General features: G+C 43.1%; 1 protein-coding gene across 1 annotated transcript in view; it reads left to right on the plus strand.

The window, feature by feature from the left end:
• Positions 1–2,035: 2,035 nt before the first annotated feature.
• The window catches only part of nkd1 (NKD inhibitor of WNT signaling pathway 1), a 46,662-nt gene continuing 30,872 nt past the window's right edge, over positions 2,036–17,825 (plus strand). Inside the window, exons 1-3 of the mRNA XM_061711124.1 lie at positions 2,036–2,223; positions 2,354–2,386; positions 2,605–2,750. Of these exons, the coding sequence (XP_061567108.1) occupies positions 2,199–2,223; positions 2,354–2,386; positions 2,605–2,750 (204 nt within the window). The 5' untranslated portion in view covers positions 2,036–2,198. The remainder of the gene's footprint in view (positions 2,224–2,353; positions 2,387–2,604; positions 2,751–17,825) is intronic.

Raw genomic sequence — 17,825 nt, forward strand, 5'->3', positions numbered from 1 at the left:
TTAACTTGCTTAAGAATTGCTGTTTTTTGTTCCTGTGCAACAAAATGAAATAAAAAAGGCAAATTTTCCATGTCATGTGTAAAACTAAAGCCGTGTTTTGCTCTCTTTAAGAGATAGAAATGATCAGTTATCAGTTACAGATTTAATGTGGGAGAATTATTTTGAAAATCTGAGCCGATCTGGAGCTACAGCCTTGTTTTCTAGCAAACGTTTGGAAACCCCTGGATGTTATATTACTGAGAAGTGGGACAGTGACGTTTACACTATCTGAAGACATCAAAACCATCTTAACATGCTTTCATCTGCTTCCTCAGTCCAGGAAGACCCTTATTCTTGTGTTGGAGACCCCAGATGGGGTGTGTAGTGGGCATACAGACTCAGTTTCACTGTGACAGCAGGAGGCTCCTCTAAAGGAGGAACATTGTTGTCGTAGCATGGCCTCTTACTAATAAAAACATGATTACATAAAGGTGTACAAAGTACAAAGGAATCCACCTTAGTTTGTGTTTTGCCACAGGTACTAATTCCACATGAATTATTTAATAAATTAATAAATAAAAACTAAAATCCTTTAGATTAAAGGCTACTAGATAACACAAGTGGGTAGACATTGTTGTCGTAGCATGGTCTGTAACTAATATAAACATAATTAGATAAAGGTTTACAAGGTGCAAAGGAATCCACCTTAGTTTGTGCTTGTGTGTTTTGCCACAGGTATTAATTCCATGTGTTTTATTTAATAAATAAAAACTAAAATCCTTTAGATTAAAGGCTGCTATAGATAACACAAACAAGTTAATGGTCCAGGGGAAACGTTCTTCAACTTTGTTCTGGCAAAGTTCTACTTGCGCAGAAAACGTGACGAACTGCACGTTTAGATTTGGACTAACTGGAGGGGGGATATGTGGCCCCAAAGCTGGGGGGCCACCCCTGCAGATATGTGAATAACACGGCTTTAACGCACTCTTGCTGTGGCTGAGGGGGTCGTGTGTAAATACTGACGCTTGAAATGAACATTTTGTTGCCACCTCTTGTGCGCTCTTGACGAGACACTGGAGCGGGGAAAAGTTGAACAAATGCCATCAAGTTACACTTTGTGAGGCGCTTTCACACCGGAAGTAGCGTGATTTTATAACATTGTCTCCTTTAACCGAAAAGAATACGAGAGGATAATGAAGGGTTAGTAATATTGAAGGATAAGGTTTGAATATTTTATTTATTTTATTTTTTATTTATTTATTTCAGATCCCCATTAGTTGCTGCCTCAGCAGCAACTATTCTTCCTGGGGTCCAACAGTACAAATATACATTTCTAAAAAACTTTTACAGTACAATATAAAATGTTAGTTAAACAGAATAAAACAAAGTAGATAACAAGTACAAAGAACAACAACTAAAAAGAAAAACAAGACAAAAAACAAAAACTAATAAAAACTAGAGATAGCCTAATAAGAAGCAGAACAACGAAAAAAAAGAAAAATGAAAAAACGAAAATGAAAAAAACAAATAACAACCAAAAACAGATAGATTAAAGATAAATCCAAGTACAACTAAAGATAAATAAGTGCATACTAAATGAGGCAAATACAAAAACAAAAAAACGGCTAAAACCATTAGACACGATCTAAAACAATCAGTTTCTTTTGAACTTCCTTTCTTAGTTTCCTCTTGAAGCCAACTCTGCCACTAGTTGAAATAAGATTTTCTGGAAGTCTATTCCAGTAAGTAACTGCCCTGTAAATTACTGTTCTTTTTAGTGCCTCGGTTTTAGGTTTGGGCAGGGTGAAATTAATAAAAAGTGTTTTTTATTTATTTGTAGTTAAATTATTGGACCTTTTATTAGGGTCAGGTGTTTTATTTTGAAAGGTCAGAGCGGAAGTCATCCCGTCATTTACAGATCAAAGGATCTCTTGGCTCCTTGTTGCACGGTTCACACACACACACACACACACACACACACACACACACACACACACACACACACACACACACACACACACACACACACACACACACACACACACACACACACACACACACACACACACACACACACACACACTGGCGGTCCCGTGTAGAGAGTAGTCTGCTGCCGGTCTCCACGGACGCGTCTCCTGTCTGGATATCGCTGTCAGCCTCCTTTATTTCTCTGGATTATCTCCGTCGGATGGTTTTCAACTCCAACTCGATGCATAGAAATGGGTAAACTGCACTCGAAACATGGTGAGACGTCTTATTCCTGAGAGAAATGATCTTATTCCATCAGTGCGATACTTTCTAGTAACACATACATCGCCTCTTTTCTTTCTTTCTGTCTTTCTCCCGTCCTTCCTCTCATTCTTTTCCTCCAAAGCCGCTATTTGTAAACCGAGGGAGAGTCCAGAAGGTAAGCACACTTTAGTCTCTATAGTTTTCTCCTTCTTTTTTAGTGTTTTTTGTGTGAACATTTGGTTCAGTTTTGAGGGTTGCACGGCCGGGGAGTCCCGACTCTGGGAAGCGAGAGACCCCCTTTTGGGGAAAAAGAAAAAGAAAAGAAAAGAAAAACAAAATATTGGCTGAGAAAATGCCGTTTCCAGCGGTTGATAATGCGCTTATTTGTTGCAGGCGACAGTTTTGTAGTGAATGCCTGTGTGGCCAGGAAGGGCATCGACGACTGGCTGCTGAAGCAGAAGTACTACTGCTCCGGCTCCGGCTCCGGCCCCGGCCCGGAGCGGCGCGCCTGTCACCTGAAGAGCGGCTGCGCTGCGCGGGTGAGTGGCGCCCCGGCTGGTACCGGCATCAAGTGCTGCCTGCTTTGGAAGTGTCTCTTCAACTTATTATCCAGTTTCTTTGAGCGCTTTTATTTCGCCAAGGAGGCGGTTTTTCTTGACCTCAGCACGAGGCTGCGTTCACAACCCCGCGTCTCAATGCGCTCAAACTTTCCCGAACCCAGGCTGGTTATTATTGGGATGCATTCTCATATCAGTCTTAAGAAGTGAACGCGGGCGGGTTTATTGTCCATAAAAGGCTGTTAAAGGATCGTTTTTCATTTAAATCTCTTCATTTTAAAACTCCTGAGGTGACGCACCAAGACAGCTCAGCTCGTTTGTGCGTCTTTTGCAGCCTCAATAGTCCATGGGCCAGAGCCCAAAATTTCACTTGTCAGTACCACTCAAGGTGACCAAACTTGCTTATAATTTTTGAAAATATCCATGTCTATAGATGATATTTTGGTATGATAACCCTTCCTGAGTGGCAGCTGTATCATAGTTATCAGCTCATGAAGTTACCCACCCCCTTCAGAAAATTACATTTTAGATGCTGCTGCATATCCTGGTTTAGACTCATGATATCTGTCAATATTTCACAATATTGTAAAAGCATTCATTCAAGCTAAGATGTGATACATTTCCCGAATCCTTATGCTCCTATGAGTATTCCAATTTTTGTATTTTGTGTTTCAGTTGTTCCTAGATGACACAGGGATAGAAAAATACTATATCATTTAGGCAAAAATTGTGTAAAAATGTGTGTTGTATCTAGTTTAAAGAGCTGCAGTGACCTCTATGTTGGTCAGAAATATTCTTAGCTTGAATGAATGCTTAAAATTATACCAAAGACAATATTGTGAAACATTTACAGATATCCTGAGTCTAAACCAGGATATGCACCAGCATCTAAAATGTAATTTTCTGAACTTCATGAGCTGATAACTATGATCCAGCTGCCACTCAGGAAGGGTTATCATACCAAAATATCATCTATAGAAATAGATATTTTCAAAAATTATAAGCAAGTTTTGTCACCTTGAATGGTGCTGATATCTGGCCTGGCCCTTGGACTACAAGCCTAAATCATGGTTCCGCGTTAAATCGACGCAGACCCTACGCCGTAGGTTACGGTGTAGGGTACGCGGCGACGCGCAGGGTACGGTGCGCGTCGCCGCGTACCCTACGCCATGGGCTCTGCGTCGGTGTAACGCGGAACCATAAATCAGCCTTCACTTGTGTTGCTACGGCAAACATCTTTTGTTATCAGCCTATTTTTTCCCACTGATCTGAGGTTGTTTTGTTCTGTAATTTAGGTATCAATAGATCCAGTCAGAGTTGAAAGCATTCTCCGAGTGACAGTCTGGTGACAAGTGTGCATTGTAAAAGCTGTGGAGAAATGTTGGAGGGCATGCTTGTGTTGTGTTTTGGCAGGGAGGTAAACAGTGTGCTGTTGTTGTCAAGTGGGGAAATCCTTTGGAATTGCTTCAGAGGAGCATTTAAGCCTCTTTGGTTAGAGATGCCTTCCTCAAAGGCAACATGTTTGAGGAATTGAAGCCCATCAAGAGAAAACGGGAAATCACTCCTCCAGCCATGAATGATCCAGACATCTTGAGCAGGAACGGATCTTTTTATTGAAAGCAGCCCAAAGTTCGGGATCTGCTGGATTTTGAAAACACTGAATCTGCTGTACTATTCTGTTTTGATGCATCATTTTCCCTTAAAATTACTTGACATTTCCTTCGGTTTCCTGAACGACACCCTGCATGCTGCTTGATGCAGTCAACTGATTTTTATTATATCTCCTCTTTACTGTCTCTTTATTTATTATGAAATCCACACACTTGCAGCACATAGCAGTTCTTGAGTAAAGGTCATGTAAGACCCAAATACACATTTAAACTGATTAACATGCAAGCAAGGCACAAGTGCACGTAATTGGTTGATAAAACTGTTAAGATAATGGCTCACTGGAAAGGTGGCAGACATGGAAATTGAGGACCGCTTAAGGAACATACATTTGGTGCTTACATTGTCTGATCAAGGTTCAGATGTAAATTGATTATATGCATTGTTGTGGAAAAAAGTATCTAATACCTCTGTATAAACACATTTAACCACTCAAAGTGACTGCAATACCTGGAATAACTCAAAGACCAGATGAGTCTGCACTCTCTGAGCTCATACGGGAGGTCATAACGGCTAAGACTGATACTTGCATCACATGCATGTTTGGGGACGCTACGTCTGCAGCTGCGGTAAAGCTACTCCGTCCACATTTGTGCTCATGTGTCATTTGTGCGGTTCAAACGTTCTGGGTGATATAAGCATTCAAAACCATGTTAATAAATGATTAACACAAAGAGAAGCATTCAACACTTTGTTTGGCAACATTTTCACATGTTTCCTTTCTTAACAAGGGTGGCGTGTAAAATGTTTTGCATCGGGATGGAGCGAGAGGACGCTTGTGAACAGTTTGGTCTGAATGAATAATTTGAATCTTAGTGGCTGAATCTTCTATATTAATATGTCTTTTATAGCTTATAGTGTTTTTATAAAGTGAATACTTTAACTGCCTTTATTGCACTTTTGATAAATTCTCAGTCAGTTTATTCTTGTGACCAGTCCGATCTCATACGGTTTACAAAAAGCATTGACATATTATGTTTGGAAGGGTTATTCTAAATGAGCTGATATTTTAAGTTTGAGGCATCAAAGGTCACGACATTACCTGAGCATTGAGTGAGTAACCATGAGATGTGAAACCCAGTTTTTCTTTTTTGAATCTATCCAAGTGATCCTGAATCTTGAGCTATGAATTATTATTTAAATGAAATCCACTTTCCTTTCAGGTTATTATATGCTTTTAGTGTGAGTTCAAAAGCCTGATCCCACTGTGCTTTCAAACACTGAAGCTAAGATCTCACGTGAGAGAAAACAAGAAGACTCTTAGCTTTTAAAGTCGTCTCTGCTGTATAGAATACCTGGGGAGAGAGTTATTCATGGCCGTTGTTCTTTAAGCTCCCCTCCCAGCTGAACCGGGCTCCAGGAGAATATGGGTCGGGTGTCAGCGGCGGGGAGTCCACGCTTGAAATTCTTTTGATCCGATCTCGGCCACACAAATTCCTGATCGGGAAAAGGCATGTTTTTAAAGAAGTCATTTGCTGGGTTAGCAGTTGAGCGTCACGACCGGTTCTGAGTAGGTTTCCAGTTGTTTGCACGCCGCCCGTCTGTCGTCGGATGCTCGGTGGACGTTGAGCGAGTGGATCTGCAGAACTCGGGTCATGTGAGTCTCTGCACACTTTCCCCTCAGTGTTCACGTCCACCCATACATTTGATATGTTGCTTAACTCTCTAGAAAAATGTTTTGGCCGTTCTTAGACGAGGACACGGGGGAACCTTTTCACAGGTTTTGACTTTTCAGCTGGAGCTGCTGGGAGCTGATTTACTGGGTGGCGTCCTTTGGCTTAGAAATGATATATTGTAATGACTCTTCTCACAAGTCGTCCTTTCAATTCAGCCCCTCTCCCCATCCCCACCACCTCTTTTGGTCCTGTCCTTTCTTCCTTCCTGCCCTCCATCTGTTTGTCGCGTTTACCCCGTGGCCTTGTGCAGCTTGCGGTTGATGAAATGAGGCTGCATCTGAAGTGGGCCGTGCAGGGAGGTGTTTGTGGTGGCCGTGATGGCCCCGCCCCCTCCAGCGAGGCCCTGCCCCCCTGACCAGTCAGAGCGACCCCCTCCACCTCCGGTCCTTTCTAGCGGCTGCCTTTATAATTCCCAAGCTTCAATTTTTATCTTCAACTGTGAGGGATGTGGACAAAAAAAAAAAAAAAAGAAAAAGACACCAAGAGGTAAATCTGACCACACAATGCAACTCAAAAGTGAATCGTGGAGAAAGTTATCCCCACGTCACCCCTGTCTCACAGCGGGCAGCGTGGTCTTTTATTTCTTTTTGTATTTAGTATTTTCTTATTTTGAAAGAGGCCTCCAGCCTTTGAACACACTTCCTCGGCCTCCAGGTCTGATAGAAAGACATGGCAGGTTTTGTTGCCGCCTTCGTTTTTCCTCTTCTGCTGTTGTGCTCTTTCTTTTCTCGGTCAATTTTCACAAAGACAGGGAGCTTTGCTGGAAGCTTAGAGCACCTTTCAAACACATACTCCTCTTCCTCCCCTTCTCTCCTCCTTCTGTCCTCTCTCCCCGCGCGAGTTCCTTTCCCACCGGCTGGCCTCTTGTGCATGCTGTGTGACGTATGCCCTTCTCCCACCGGGCTCTGCCCCCTCTGTGGTCCCGAGGGATCCGGGGCCTGTTGTCGCTCTTTGAAGAGTCTGGGAGAAAAAGTTTGGAGCCACACTCTAAAGAGAAGAAAAGAGCCGGCCTTTGGGAGGAGGGGTAGCACCTGGCCATTGAGAGGCTCTGCGAGCTGCTTTTTTTCTTCTCATGAGAAGATGCGGTGGACGCCTTTGGGTTGACATCAGCGTAGCTGGCAGACTGGGAGGTTCCAGTTTGTGGAGGTGGCTTTAATGTCACAGCGAGGGTTGTGTGTCAGATAGATCACTAAATGCTGGAGGACTTACTCAAGTGTCACAAATCAGAGCGGATAACAATCAGTTGTTGTGAATGTTGCCCTCTGGTCAAGCTTCTCGGTTGACGGATGGTCGTTTGGATTAAAACAAAGTAGTAACAATGTGACATTTGATCATAACTGTCCACCTTTCTTTTTTAGTTATAGCTCCTTTTCTGCTTCCCGTGCATTTCATATTAGTTATTATGTCCAAAATACCAATTTCTAAAGAAATTCCAAAGGAATTTGAGGGAAGTTTCGCAGCACAAGTATCTGAACACGCTTTAGTTTGTGGAGGGAGTGATCAGCTGTCACTGTAGACGCCCTGAGAAATAAAAGCATATCTGGCGTATTAATAGTCTGAGTGGAATGCTTTTGTTTGTGCAGATCTGTTCATGCGTGTGCATGCAAGTGTGCAGTGTGTCTGGAGTCAGCTGTCCGGATGCACTCCCGAGATCAAAAGCTTCTCCGGGAATGTGCTCTGAATCTCAGGGGATTAGCAGTTGAGGTTGTGCTTTGTTTCCCCAAATGTATGCTCCGTTTGGAGCAACAGATAGCTGTTGATCAAAGTGTGTCTCTTGGTTGGAGCGTTTCGTTTCACACTTGAAGGAGACGCTCATTTCACAACTGCAGAACAACAGATACATTTAAGAGATGCTCTGCTCTGCCACGCTGAAACGGGACCTCATTCTGATGTGTGCATTTCACTTTCCTTTACTGGAAATGTTACGTGAAATGTGAAGTAGTTAAAGTGAGAGATAATTGCACATTTGTTGCAGGCAGTGTGATTGATCAAGATCTTTTTGGAGCTCAAAAAGGCCACATATAGGTCATTTCCACTTGTACCTGAAAATGCAGCGTCACCAGGCTGCAGGCCACTGATTGGCCAGAGATTAACGTCTCTCAACTCCTTCAAACCCGCCATATTTAAAACCCCCAGCGGCCGCGATATTTACTTCACAACTAAACTTTGGAGCTGCCACAAATGCAAACGGTCTCCGTGGTGCGATGAGGGTTTCTGCACGTTTCTGTGCCTCTTCCCCAGCTGTCCGGACCGCCTTTCGTTGAGGTTGTACTGAACTGCAATTGAAAACGAATGAGACCGAGGCGAGTCGACAACTCTATAAACGAAAAGTTGCTTTAAACCCGTTAACATCTGTCTTTTGTCCACAGTGTGAGCGGACAACAGTGCAATCGTCATTAAATTACAGCTGAAGGCCTCAGTGGCAGTCTTTGGTGTGTGTGTATGAGCTGCAGCTCTGATTGGCAATGATAGAAACATGACATGCTTCTTTTTTCTTTTGAAGTGTGATCATAGGAGCTGTGGGGGCAGTTTTTATCTCTGAACAATCGGTACGACTCAGAAAATAACTTCCGTCGCTCTCTGTTCGAGCTTCTAACATTGTTCAGCTGCTGATTGAACTGATTTTGTAAAGTGATGAAGGGTAAAACTGCAGCTGCTTTCCGCTGCTTCCTCTCCCTCTTTTCTGGTTTCTCTTCCAAGATCCATCGTGACGTAAACAAATGTATCTGCTGCTAATGAAATGGCTGTTTTTTTAGTTTTTTTTAGCGCACATTTACAAAAACCGTCTTTCATGCAATATTTCTGATGTGAAAGTATAGATCAGACCACAGTTTTCAGCTGAGTGTTACGTTAGTAGATATCTTGATGACACGGCATAGTAATTCGCGACCCCATACCATCTCTACCCAGACCTTTGTAAATAAGATAGAAATACTGGAATAGAAAAAGCACGTGTATAAGATGAGGTGGTCATAGATCAGTGACAGAGGAGGCTGTGTGTGGGTCGGTCTGGGAGAAACTGGAGGTGACTGGGGCCCTTGTGGTTGTTCTGGGCTTTCTGTGGGAGCTCAGCGCTCAGTTTAATCACCCACTTAAAAGGCCCTGCTGAAGTGGGTGTTTAAGTGTTTAAACCCCGAATAATTCTCTGTTGTTTGTTTGTCGGGTTCCCCTGTGGGTAGCGCGCCGGCCGATGCAATAAATACGGCATAATTTGACTGAGCACTCAAAGTGGCTCTCAAAGAGGACAAGATCAAAATCTGCATATAACTGCTTTCAAGTTCTCGTGAGACTGTGCACGTGCAGGGGGAGCGTGCATACCGTGAAACGCCGGCACTCTCACATATACATGCACACATTACCCTAATATGTGAATTCATTTATGGCTGTTAACAGAGTCCCAGTGTGAATCCCTTCGTTTGTTTGTTTGTTTGACGTACCGGATCGAGGGGGAAACTGGAGCGGCGGTCTCCGCAGTAGGGGTGGGTATTGGGAAGGACCTCAGGATACGATACGCATCACGATACTTGAGCCACGATACGATACACATTGCGATATCCCGATTATGCGATATCCCTATTATTATATTCTACATAGTTCACCGAAAAATGTAAAAATGCATTACACATCTTAAAATCCAAGTTGTATATATGTACATCAGATAATAGTGATGGATCTTAAAATCCAAGTTGCACGTTCATCAGATTATAGTGACAATTCATGGGACAAACTGAGTCAAAACAATGTTTTATTATAACTATACAAGCTAAAGTTACAACATATTTGTATATGTTTTTCATATAATTTACATCATATGAAATTAACATTAAATTTAGTATTAGGTTGCTTTAATTATGTGGCAAATGATAATAAACACAAGAAAGATGGGTACTAAAACCAAGGACAGGCACAGTGATCAGTCAGTATAGATATAAATCCATAAATAAATAAACCTCTGTCCATTATTTTTCATTTTTTAAGGACAGGCAATTGTGTTATATAAAAAATAAATTATAAAATGAAATAAAACGTGAAATAAAACCTGAGCTCAGTGCAGGGCCCTCCCAGGGTTGATAGAGAGTGGCAATGCCCAGGACTGTCACTTATAAAAAAATAAATAAATAAAAAAAAAAAAAAAATCGATATTCAAATTTTGAATATCGATATTGAATCGGCTGGAAAAGTATCGCGATATATTGCCATATCGATATTTTTGCCCACCCCTGCTCCGCAGCGCCCGTGAGCCGCGCCGGTGTGTTTATCCTCCCCGTGTTTGCGTGCCTCGGTGACCGGGGCGCTGAAGGCCACCTGAGGTGGAGGGGATGGAGGAAGTGGATTTAGGTAAACAGAGATCGGAGAGCATTGTGCCGCTCCCTGACGGAGGTTTCCAGGGCCGCCGGGCTCTTCCTGTGGCGCCGGCCCAGAGGAGGTCTGGATTGTCTGTTAGGGGATGTTTTCAGTGGAGGGCAAGCTAAACAGAAGGTCGGCCCCACTGAAAGGAAAGCTGTCCTCCCCTGGTGTGTTTATGCTCCACAGGTGCCACAACCCAAAGAGGACCTCATCCTGTAGGTCCTCAATGGAGCCGACCGAAGCTCTGCCCCCCTGAAGGGCCATTTGCCTCGTCCGTCAAACCCACAACTCCTCGCCTCAAATGTTAATACTCAGCCAGATGTTTTGGGACTTTAGGACTTTAGTGTCACCTTGGAAGTCTCTTAAAGCCCACAAACCCGTCTGAAATCTGACGGCTTGCTTAGTTTTGCTTCTAGGTCAGTTCAACATATGTCTGTCTTGTGTTTCACTTGAAGTGAATTGAATACTCCTTTAGTCATCTTCAAAAGAAAGTCATATTTTCTTTGGGTTATAATAGCCTGCGAATGCCTGAGATGCTGACGTCACGCGCAGCATCCGCAGGTAACACCGGTGGAATTGTGGTAGAGGGCGTCATTGAAACGCTGTCCTCTTCACTTCTTCAACTTTTAGTTGGCTTTTTTCTGTTTCTGAACTTTTAATTAACCCCCCCCCCTCCCACCGTTTCTGTCAATGCGGTGCTTCCTCTCTGCTGATAGGACGACTAAATCGCTGGACAAATAGACAGTGCAGCTGATGGTGTCAAGAGAAGGTTAGGCACTCTTTAATTATCTTAAAGTTTTGACACTAAACGGCCAGAACCACAGCTTTTTTCACGAATACGGTTTTCTGTACTTCTTCAAGCGTATTCTGGATTGTAATATCTGACCGTTGCTTGCAGAATTTGGTTGCCTTCTCCAACTCTGCTGCAAGTTCATTATGGTGAGCAGTGACACAAGCCACTAATTCCAGTCAGCTATGAATAGAAATGCGCCTCTGGCACCGGCACACTTGTATCTAGTAGTTGAAGTGTCTATTTCTGCTGCTATGTTTACTTGCTAAGTTGAAACACTCTCTGTAATTATAGAGATTTTAAGTCCACAGTTAAAAGTTCAGATGTGAGTGATGTTTTGAGGCAGTGGCTTGTGGCCTGCAGGACGTCTGCTCCAAACATGGTGTGTGTGTGTGTGTGTGTGTGTGTGTGTGTGTGTGTGTGTGTTTGTGTGTGTGTGTATGGATCTGTGTGTGTGAGTGCAGGCATTTGTGTGTGCCTAGGAAGCTGGGAAGAATGTGACCACCTTGGTGTGTAGGCCAGTCCCATCTGGACAGCATGCACACGTCAGAGGTTTTCATGACTGCCACCTACTACTTGGAGCCCCACGTTTGATTGCAGCACTGCAGTTAAGTAAGTTCCTTTGAACCAATGTTATCGCCAGCTGTCATTCAGATCGGTTCAACCGATCTGATTGTGAAGATCTGATTTACTGCCTTCTTCTCATCCTCACTTTCATGTGAACAGTGGCTGGATTGAGCTTAAACTGCATGCATAAGACACTGCTTACACTGCAGAAAACTGATTTGGCAGATCAGATAAAAGCGAAAAAAGAAAAAAAAAGGATCTATTTCATGCATTCTAGATTTACATCTAAAATGCTGGAGATGAGATAATAAAACCCAGATAAAAGAGAAGGCTACGGTCCTATACTGTGATGTCCTCCTTCAAAAACACTACAAGCGTTCTTACAGTGCATGTAGGAAAATAATCGTATTAAAACAGGATAGAGCACAGTATCAGAGTATAAGCTAGTGGAGATAGAGGCCCTGTTGTTGCTGCTCACATATCAAGTCAAAGAGATGTATCTTCCAGCTTTCGGTTAAAGGTTGCAGAGCCTATCATTTACCTGCTGCCCTCGAGGCAAAGCTTCAGACTAATGGCGCTTTTATACTAGTACCTACTCAGTACCGACTCGCCGTGGGTGGAGGCGTGTCGAGTAGATACTTTTTCTGTATCTATCCTGCCGAGGTTCTAAGCGTGCTGAGTCGGCTGTATCTGATGTCATCACACTACACGCCACCGATTGGCCAGGGGGCGGGGCGTCAGACGTCTGAGTCCCGAGGCAGAAATCAGCGAAAGAGCGACTCGCGGCTTCTTCCTCTTATTCGACCAGCAATGGGAGCGCAAAAGTCTGTTTGGTGATCCAACTCTGAGGTGCAGATGTTCATAAACCGGGTGGCTGAGGAGAGAATTATAAAGGAATCTAGACGGGCGATAAGGAACGACCAGATCTACCATGAGCTCAGTCACTTCATAGCTGCTCGTGGCTCCAGCTGACTTTTCAGCAGCGCCGAGACAAACAAACAAAAAAAAAAGAAGCGTTGCAGCTTGAAGCTTCTTTCAATCTAATTTTTAACTTGATATCGAACACAAGTCACAGACCCAGCAGCACATATATATCATCTCCTCCAGGTTCTACATCTTTAGTGTTGTTATCTTCTTCGTTTACATCACACAATCAAATACGTCACAGCAGCTTCACTCCAACCCGCCTACTTCTCATCTGGGTGTCTGAAAAGAAACGAGGGCAAGGCGAGTGGAGGCGAGTGGAGGCGTGGCCAGTCGAGTCGAGTCGCGTTGAGTAGGTACTAGTATAAAAGCGCCATAAAACACTGTTGTACTGAAGGACTGCCCTTTTAAAAGAGCTTTTGGCGCCTTTCTACTGGCGGGAGTTCTGGGTAGATTTTTGATGTGTGTCTTCGTCACCAGGAACGACCCTGCAAAAGTGGCTTTCAGGAACTATTGCGGGGCAAAAAAATTGTTCTTGTAGTAGGTAGGTACTCTGGTTGGCCTAAAGGATCCTCCTGGAGGATGTTCAGCACTCTACGTGAACATAAATCACATAAACACAACTCATCTGAAACTGTTCGACCAGAAACATTTTGTGGCAAGTTGATGGATAAGAAAAAACGACAGATGGGCCGACGAGTCGGTCCGACGGGGCGGTGAGGGGGGTTCTCTTTGTCAATCGCGATCCACTGGATCCACTGGAATAAAATATTTTTCCTCGCTGCATAAGTAAGAATACAATACAGCCTCCTATTCTGTTTTGATGTTAGGTGTTGTCTTGGGAGGCCCAATACGAGAGATACGGGGTCCACCTCCAGTTTTAAACCCAATATATTTTCTATTTCAGATAGCACATTAGACCAATACATTTGCAGTTTACAACATGACCAAAAACAATGAGTTAGGGTACCAATTTCTATCTTGCATTTAAGGCACGTGGGTGAGAGAGTAGGATTGAAGTGATGTCCACGGTTGGGGGATATGTGCATTCTGTGTATAATTTTTAACTGTATTGCTTCGGCACGATTGCAAACTGAAATTGATTTAGCATGTCTCCAGACATCCTTGTATTCTTCATCATCAATTACGATGTTTAGCTCCTTCTCCCATGTGCCTTTAAGCTTGTCACTGCGGTAGGGCTGAGCGATATGGACCAAAAGTCATATCTCGATATTTTCTAGCTGAATGGCGATACTCGATATATATCGATATTTTCTCTGTGCCATAATTGGGGTTTCCCCCAAAGCATTATAGCATAGCATCTCTGTTAGCTTCATTTTTTCTGAGGCAAACCCTTAAAAAAACAGTCAGTTTTAATACAAAGCCTCGTGCCAAATGTCACACAGGTTCCTTTATTAACAGAGGCCTGCACAATATCAAAATGTATAAAACAAATGAAATAAAAATAAACTGCCTGCATATATAGAATAAAAATGCTTCTTGAATAAAATAAAACAAATATCCCTTTCCTGCATAACAATTAAATTAAAATACACTGTGCAATTAATACAATGTAGACAGTAACAGGCAGACTTTTCCACTGAGGTTGACAGTTGTGCAAATAACAAAACATTTGTGCAAATCTCAAATAAAACATTCAAGTCAATTTGTCACAAAATAAGCTATGTCAAAATCATAAAAAAAATGTAAAAAAAAAAAGAAAAAGCTATATCGATATAAACGATATTGTCTCGTACCATATCGCGTTTGAAAATATATCGATATATATTAAAATCTCGATATATCGCCCAGCCCTACACTGCGGCGTATGTTGAAAAAGCAAACAAAACCCAAGTAGCATCCCTTGTTAACATGATTCTTCTTCTCTTCTTTTGTTGCATTCTGCTTTTTTTTGTCTCCTTTTATCCTGCCTTACCGCCAGTCTACCCAGAACCCCCACTAGTGTAACACATCTTTTCTAGTGATTTCTAAGACTATCTGAACCAGTGGTTCTGAAACTTTTCGTGCCCCCCCCCAACTGTACAAGCACTGTGTGTTTCGATGGAGCTGAAAATCATCATCCTCACGTCTCTAATATCATGCATCTGTTTTGATTAATTAAGATATGAAGATATATTTACAGTATTTACAACTGATGAATACAGCTGCACATGTATGATGAGGAGACCAAATCTCCTAAATCCATTTCCGACTATGTAAGAAAACTTTTCACAAGTTTAACCAATAGAAAACAAAGTACATTAAAGCTGTTTCCCAATAAAGGATGATCATATTATTCCTTTTTAAATTGCATAGTGAAGCTCAGTAGGAAACAATCCCAGTGTCAAAATATGTAGGAGCTGCTACCTACCTGCAATACACACCTGAACTAGAAAACAAAACGCCACCACCAGTAGGGCCAAGTTGTGCTGTGCTACACCGTGTAATGGAAAAGGATAATTAGACTCTTGATCCTGACGCCTCGTATCCTCCCTCTTGACTTTTTCTGGTGAGGTACAGCTTTGATAAACTGTGTGATAAATGTTAATCACAGTGGTTACATATTTTACAAAAGCTAATAAAGGCTGTTACCTTGAGTCCCAGGTAGGGCTCGGTGCCCGGGGGACTCTCGGAGTTGTAAAAGCTTATCGTTGCAGGTGTAAAAGTTTTGTAAATGGGTCATTAAAGTGTTGGCCAACTTCACACATGAAACACAAAAAAGCGAGAGGGGGAGGGAGATTACCTCAGATCAGCATGTTTCTGAGGCTAGGAGATGAAGGCTGTAAATCTCTGCTAATATTCCACTGAGCCTTTCAGAAGGCAGCCTTTGATGTGAGTGAGGTAATGTGACCAGCAGTGTATGCAATGTTAATCTGACGTGCAGAAATGACGGGTGGCTGTATGCTATCTCTCTACAAAGGAAAGAAGGCGTCCAATTCCAGCTCATGCTGATCCTTCAAAAAAAAAAAAAAAACAATTCAAAGAGAAAACAACTGGTTCATTTCTGTTATTTCCACCGCTTCTTCTGCAGTGATTCTGGGTTCAATTTTTACAAACATGTAATCTTACTCGATATACGTAGCGTACACAGCCCAAAAGCGTGCTGAGCCACTCCGTCTCCTCCTCCTCCGTGTGTTTTGGGCGTGTATGTATGAGTGTCTGCGTGACCTGTGTCGTGGGCTAGCATTAACACGGTAAACCCCTCGGGGCCGGTGCAGCCTCCTCAGACCTCTCAGCTTTGTGTGTTGCTGACCGTGCACGCTTTAATCATAGAGCTGCTTCCTCCAACCTGCTCGCTGATGGATCCTAAACGCCACGGCTATAATTTCCTTCCTGGGGTGCAGGAAGAGGGGCGGGTGTGCCGTGACTGAAGGGTGTCAGGGATGGGGCCGCTGAGTCTGCAGGGAAGGTGTCCGTCTTTGAAGCTCAGACGTCAAATTATACATTAGCCGTCATTATTCGACAGAGTTTAAGGATATTAAACCATCCCATTAATTATGTAGCTTGTTATCCATTTAATTTAAGTGCTGCACTTAGAGGCGGACAAGTGGTAAAAAAAAAAAATCTATGAAAGTGATTAGAAAAATGTTGGCGTTTTAGCTCCTTTTCCCATCTTTTCCCCTCCGATTAAGCCCTTTTGTCTCACTTCTTTAGCATTTAACTGATGATTCTTCACGTGAAAAAAGGTCCACAGGATAGTTCGTGTTTTGGTTGCAGGGCGCAAGTGAGTGGCTCAACATCAAAAGATTTACGACGCGCGACCTCTAGATACTTTCTTATCTGAGGCGTAAAAATGCATTGTAAAAGAAATGAGATAGGATTTTCTCTCGGCAGTTCAAACTGTTCATAAAAGAACCAATTGGGGGGGTCGGAGGATGGGGGGATGGCTGGAAGGGGTTGGGGGGGGTTTTGCATTTGTTTGATTTGTTGCAAAGTTCTGACATCTTTTTGACATTTTTCAAAAGCATAGGAGCGGCTTCAACAAAGTGCCCGAATGCATGATTTCACGATGAGCTTTGTAGTCGCCCTTTTGAAAAAAAAGAAGGGTAGAAAAATAGATTTATCTTGTTTTTAGGGCAAGAAAAGGCAGAGACACTCACTTGCCATGACTCCCAGTGTGAACATGTTGCCTGAAAATTGTCACCGTCTCTCATTCCTCCGTAAATGGGAGCGTCTCGCGTCAGCTTTGCTATGCCATATGATTATCTGAGATCTTTATTTCATGTGTGAAAACCGATCCCCTTTGAAGCCTCATGGCTCAGAGGCGGCGCGGCGCTCCGCTACCTCGCATCAACACGCTCTATCTCGGCTCCATCTCGGGGCGTCATGTTTTAATGCTGCGTGTTGCTTTGAATGGGGCCGTTAAATGTTGCTGGAAGGTGAGGACCACTCCAGCATACAGACCCCCCCCCACCCCCGCCTGGAGCCAGGTCTAATGTGCTGCTCCGTGATAACCGCTGGTCCGTTTAGCACACTTTGCAGGGTAGGAGGCACCGCTCCAGATTCCAGGAGTTGTGCAGCTCAGTCCTTTGAAAATTGCCTCTGGTGTATCTCAGTTTACTCTTTGGGATGGTGCAGAGGGGGGTTGGGGGGGTGGGCACTTCCTCTCACGAGGACTTCTGCGAGTAACACTATACCTATAAACTAATTCCCACCTCCAAAACTAAAAAGAAGCCGTATATTTCTTTTGTTTTTGGGGCTATAGTTTTAGGCCTCTGAGCTTTGGAGGGGTTTCCTTGAATTACAAGAGTTTTCTTTTTCCTATTAACGATTCCTAAACTTTTGCTAATGGCTCTTATTTATTTTAATTGCCTTGCCACAGTGCACTTGATTTATAGGACGAAGGAGGATGAGAGCCTCTTTGTATCTAAGCTCGCACGACACCTTCAACCGAAGCATCAAATGCTTTGCACATCTATGCATTTGACTGTAATGTTTGTGGTCTCCAGCCTGCATACGTTTCGTTATTGGACATGCTGTGGCTGTGAACATGACAGAGTAATCCCCTCTCACTTTCTGTAAAGCTTTTTCACCCTCTGGAGTGCTGGATGGCTTTTATGTGAATGTCAGCGACCTCAGCCAACC

Source organism: Cololabis saira, chromosome 2, assembly GCF_033807715.1.
Source record: "Cololabis saira isolate AMF1-May2022 chromosome 2, fColSai1.1, whole genome shotgun sequence".
Taxonomy (NCBI): domain Eukaryota; kingdom Metazoa; phylum Chordata; class Actinopteri; order Beloniformes; family Belonidae; genus Cololabis; species Cololabis saira.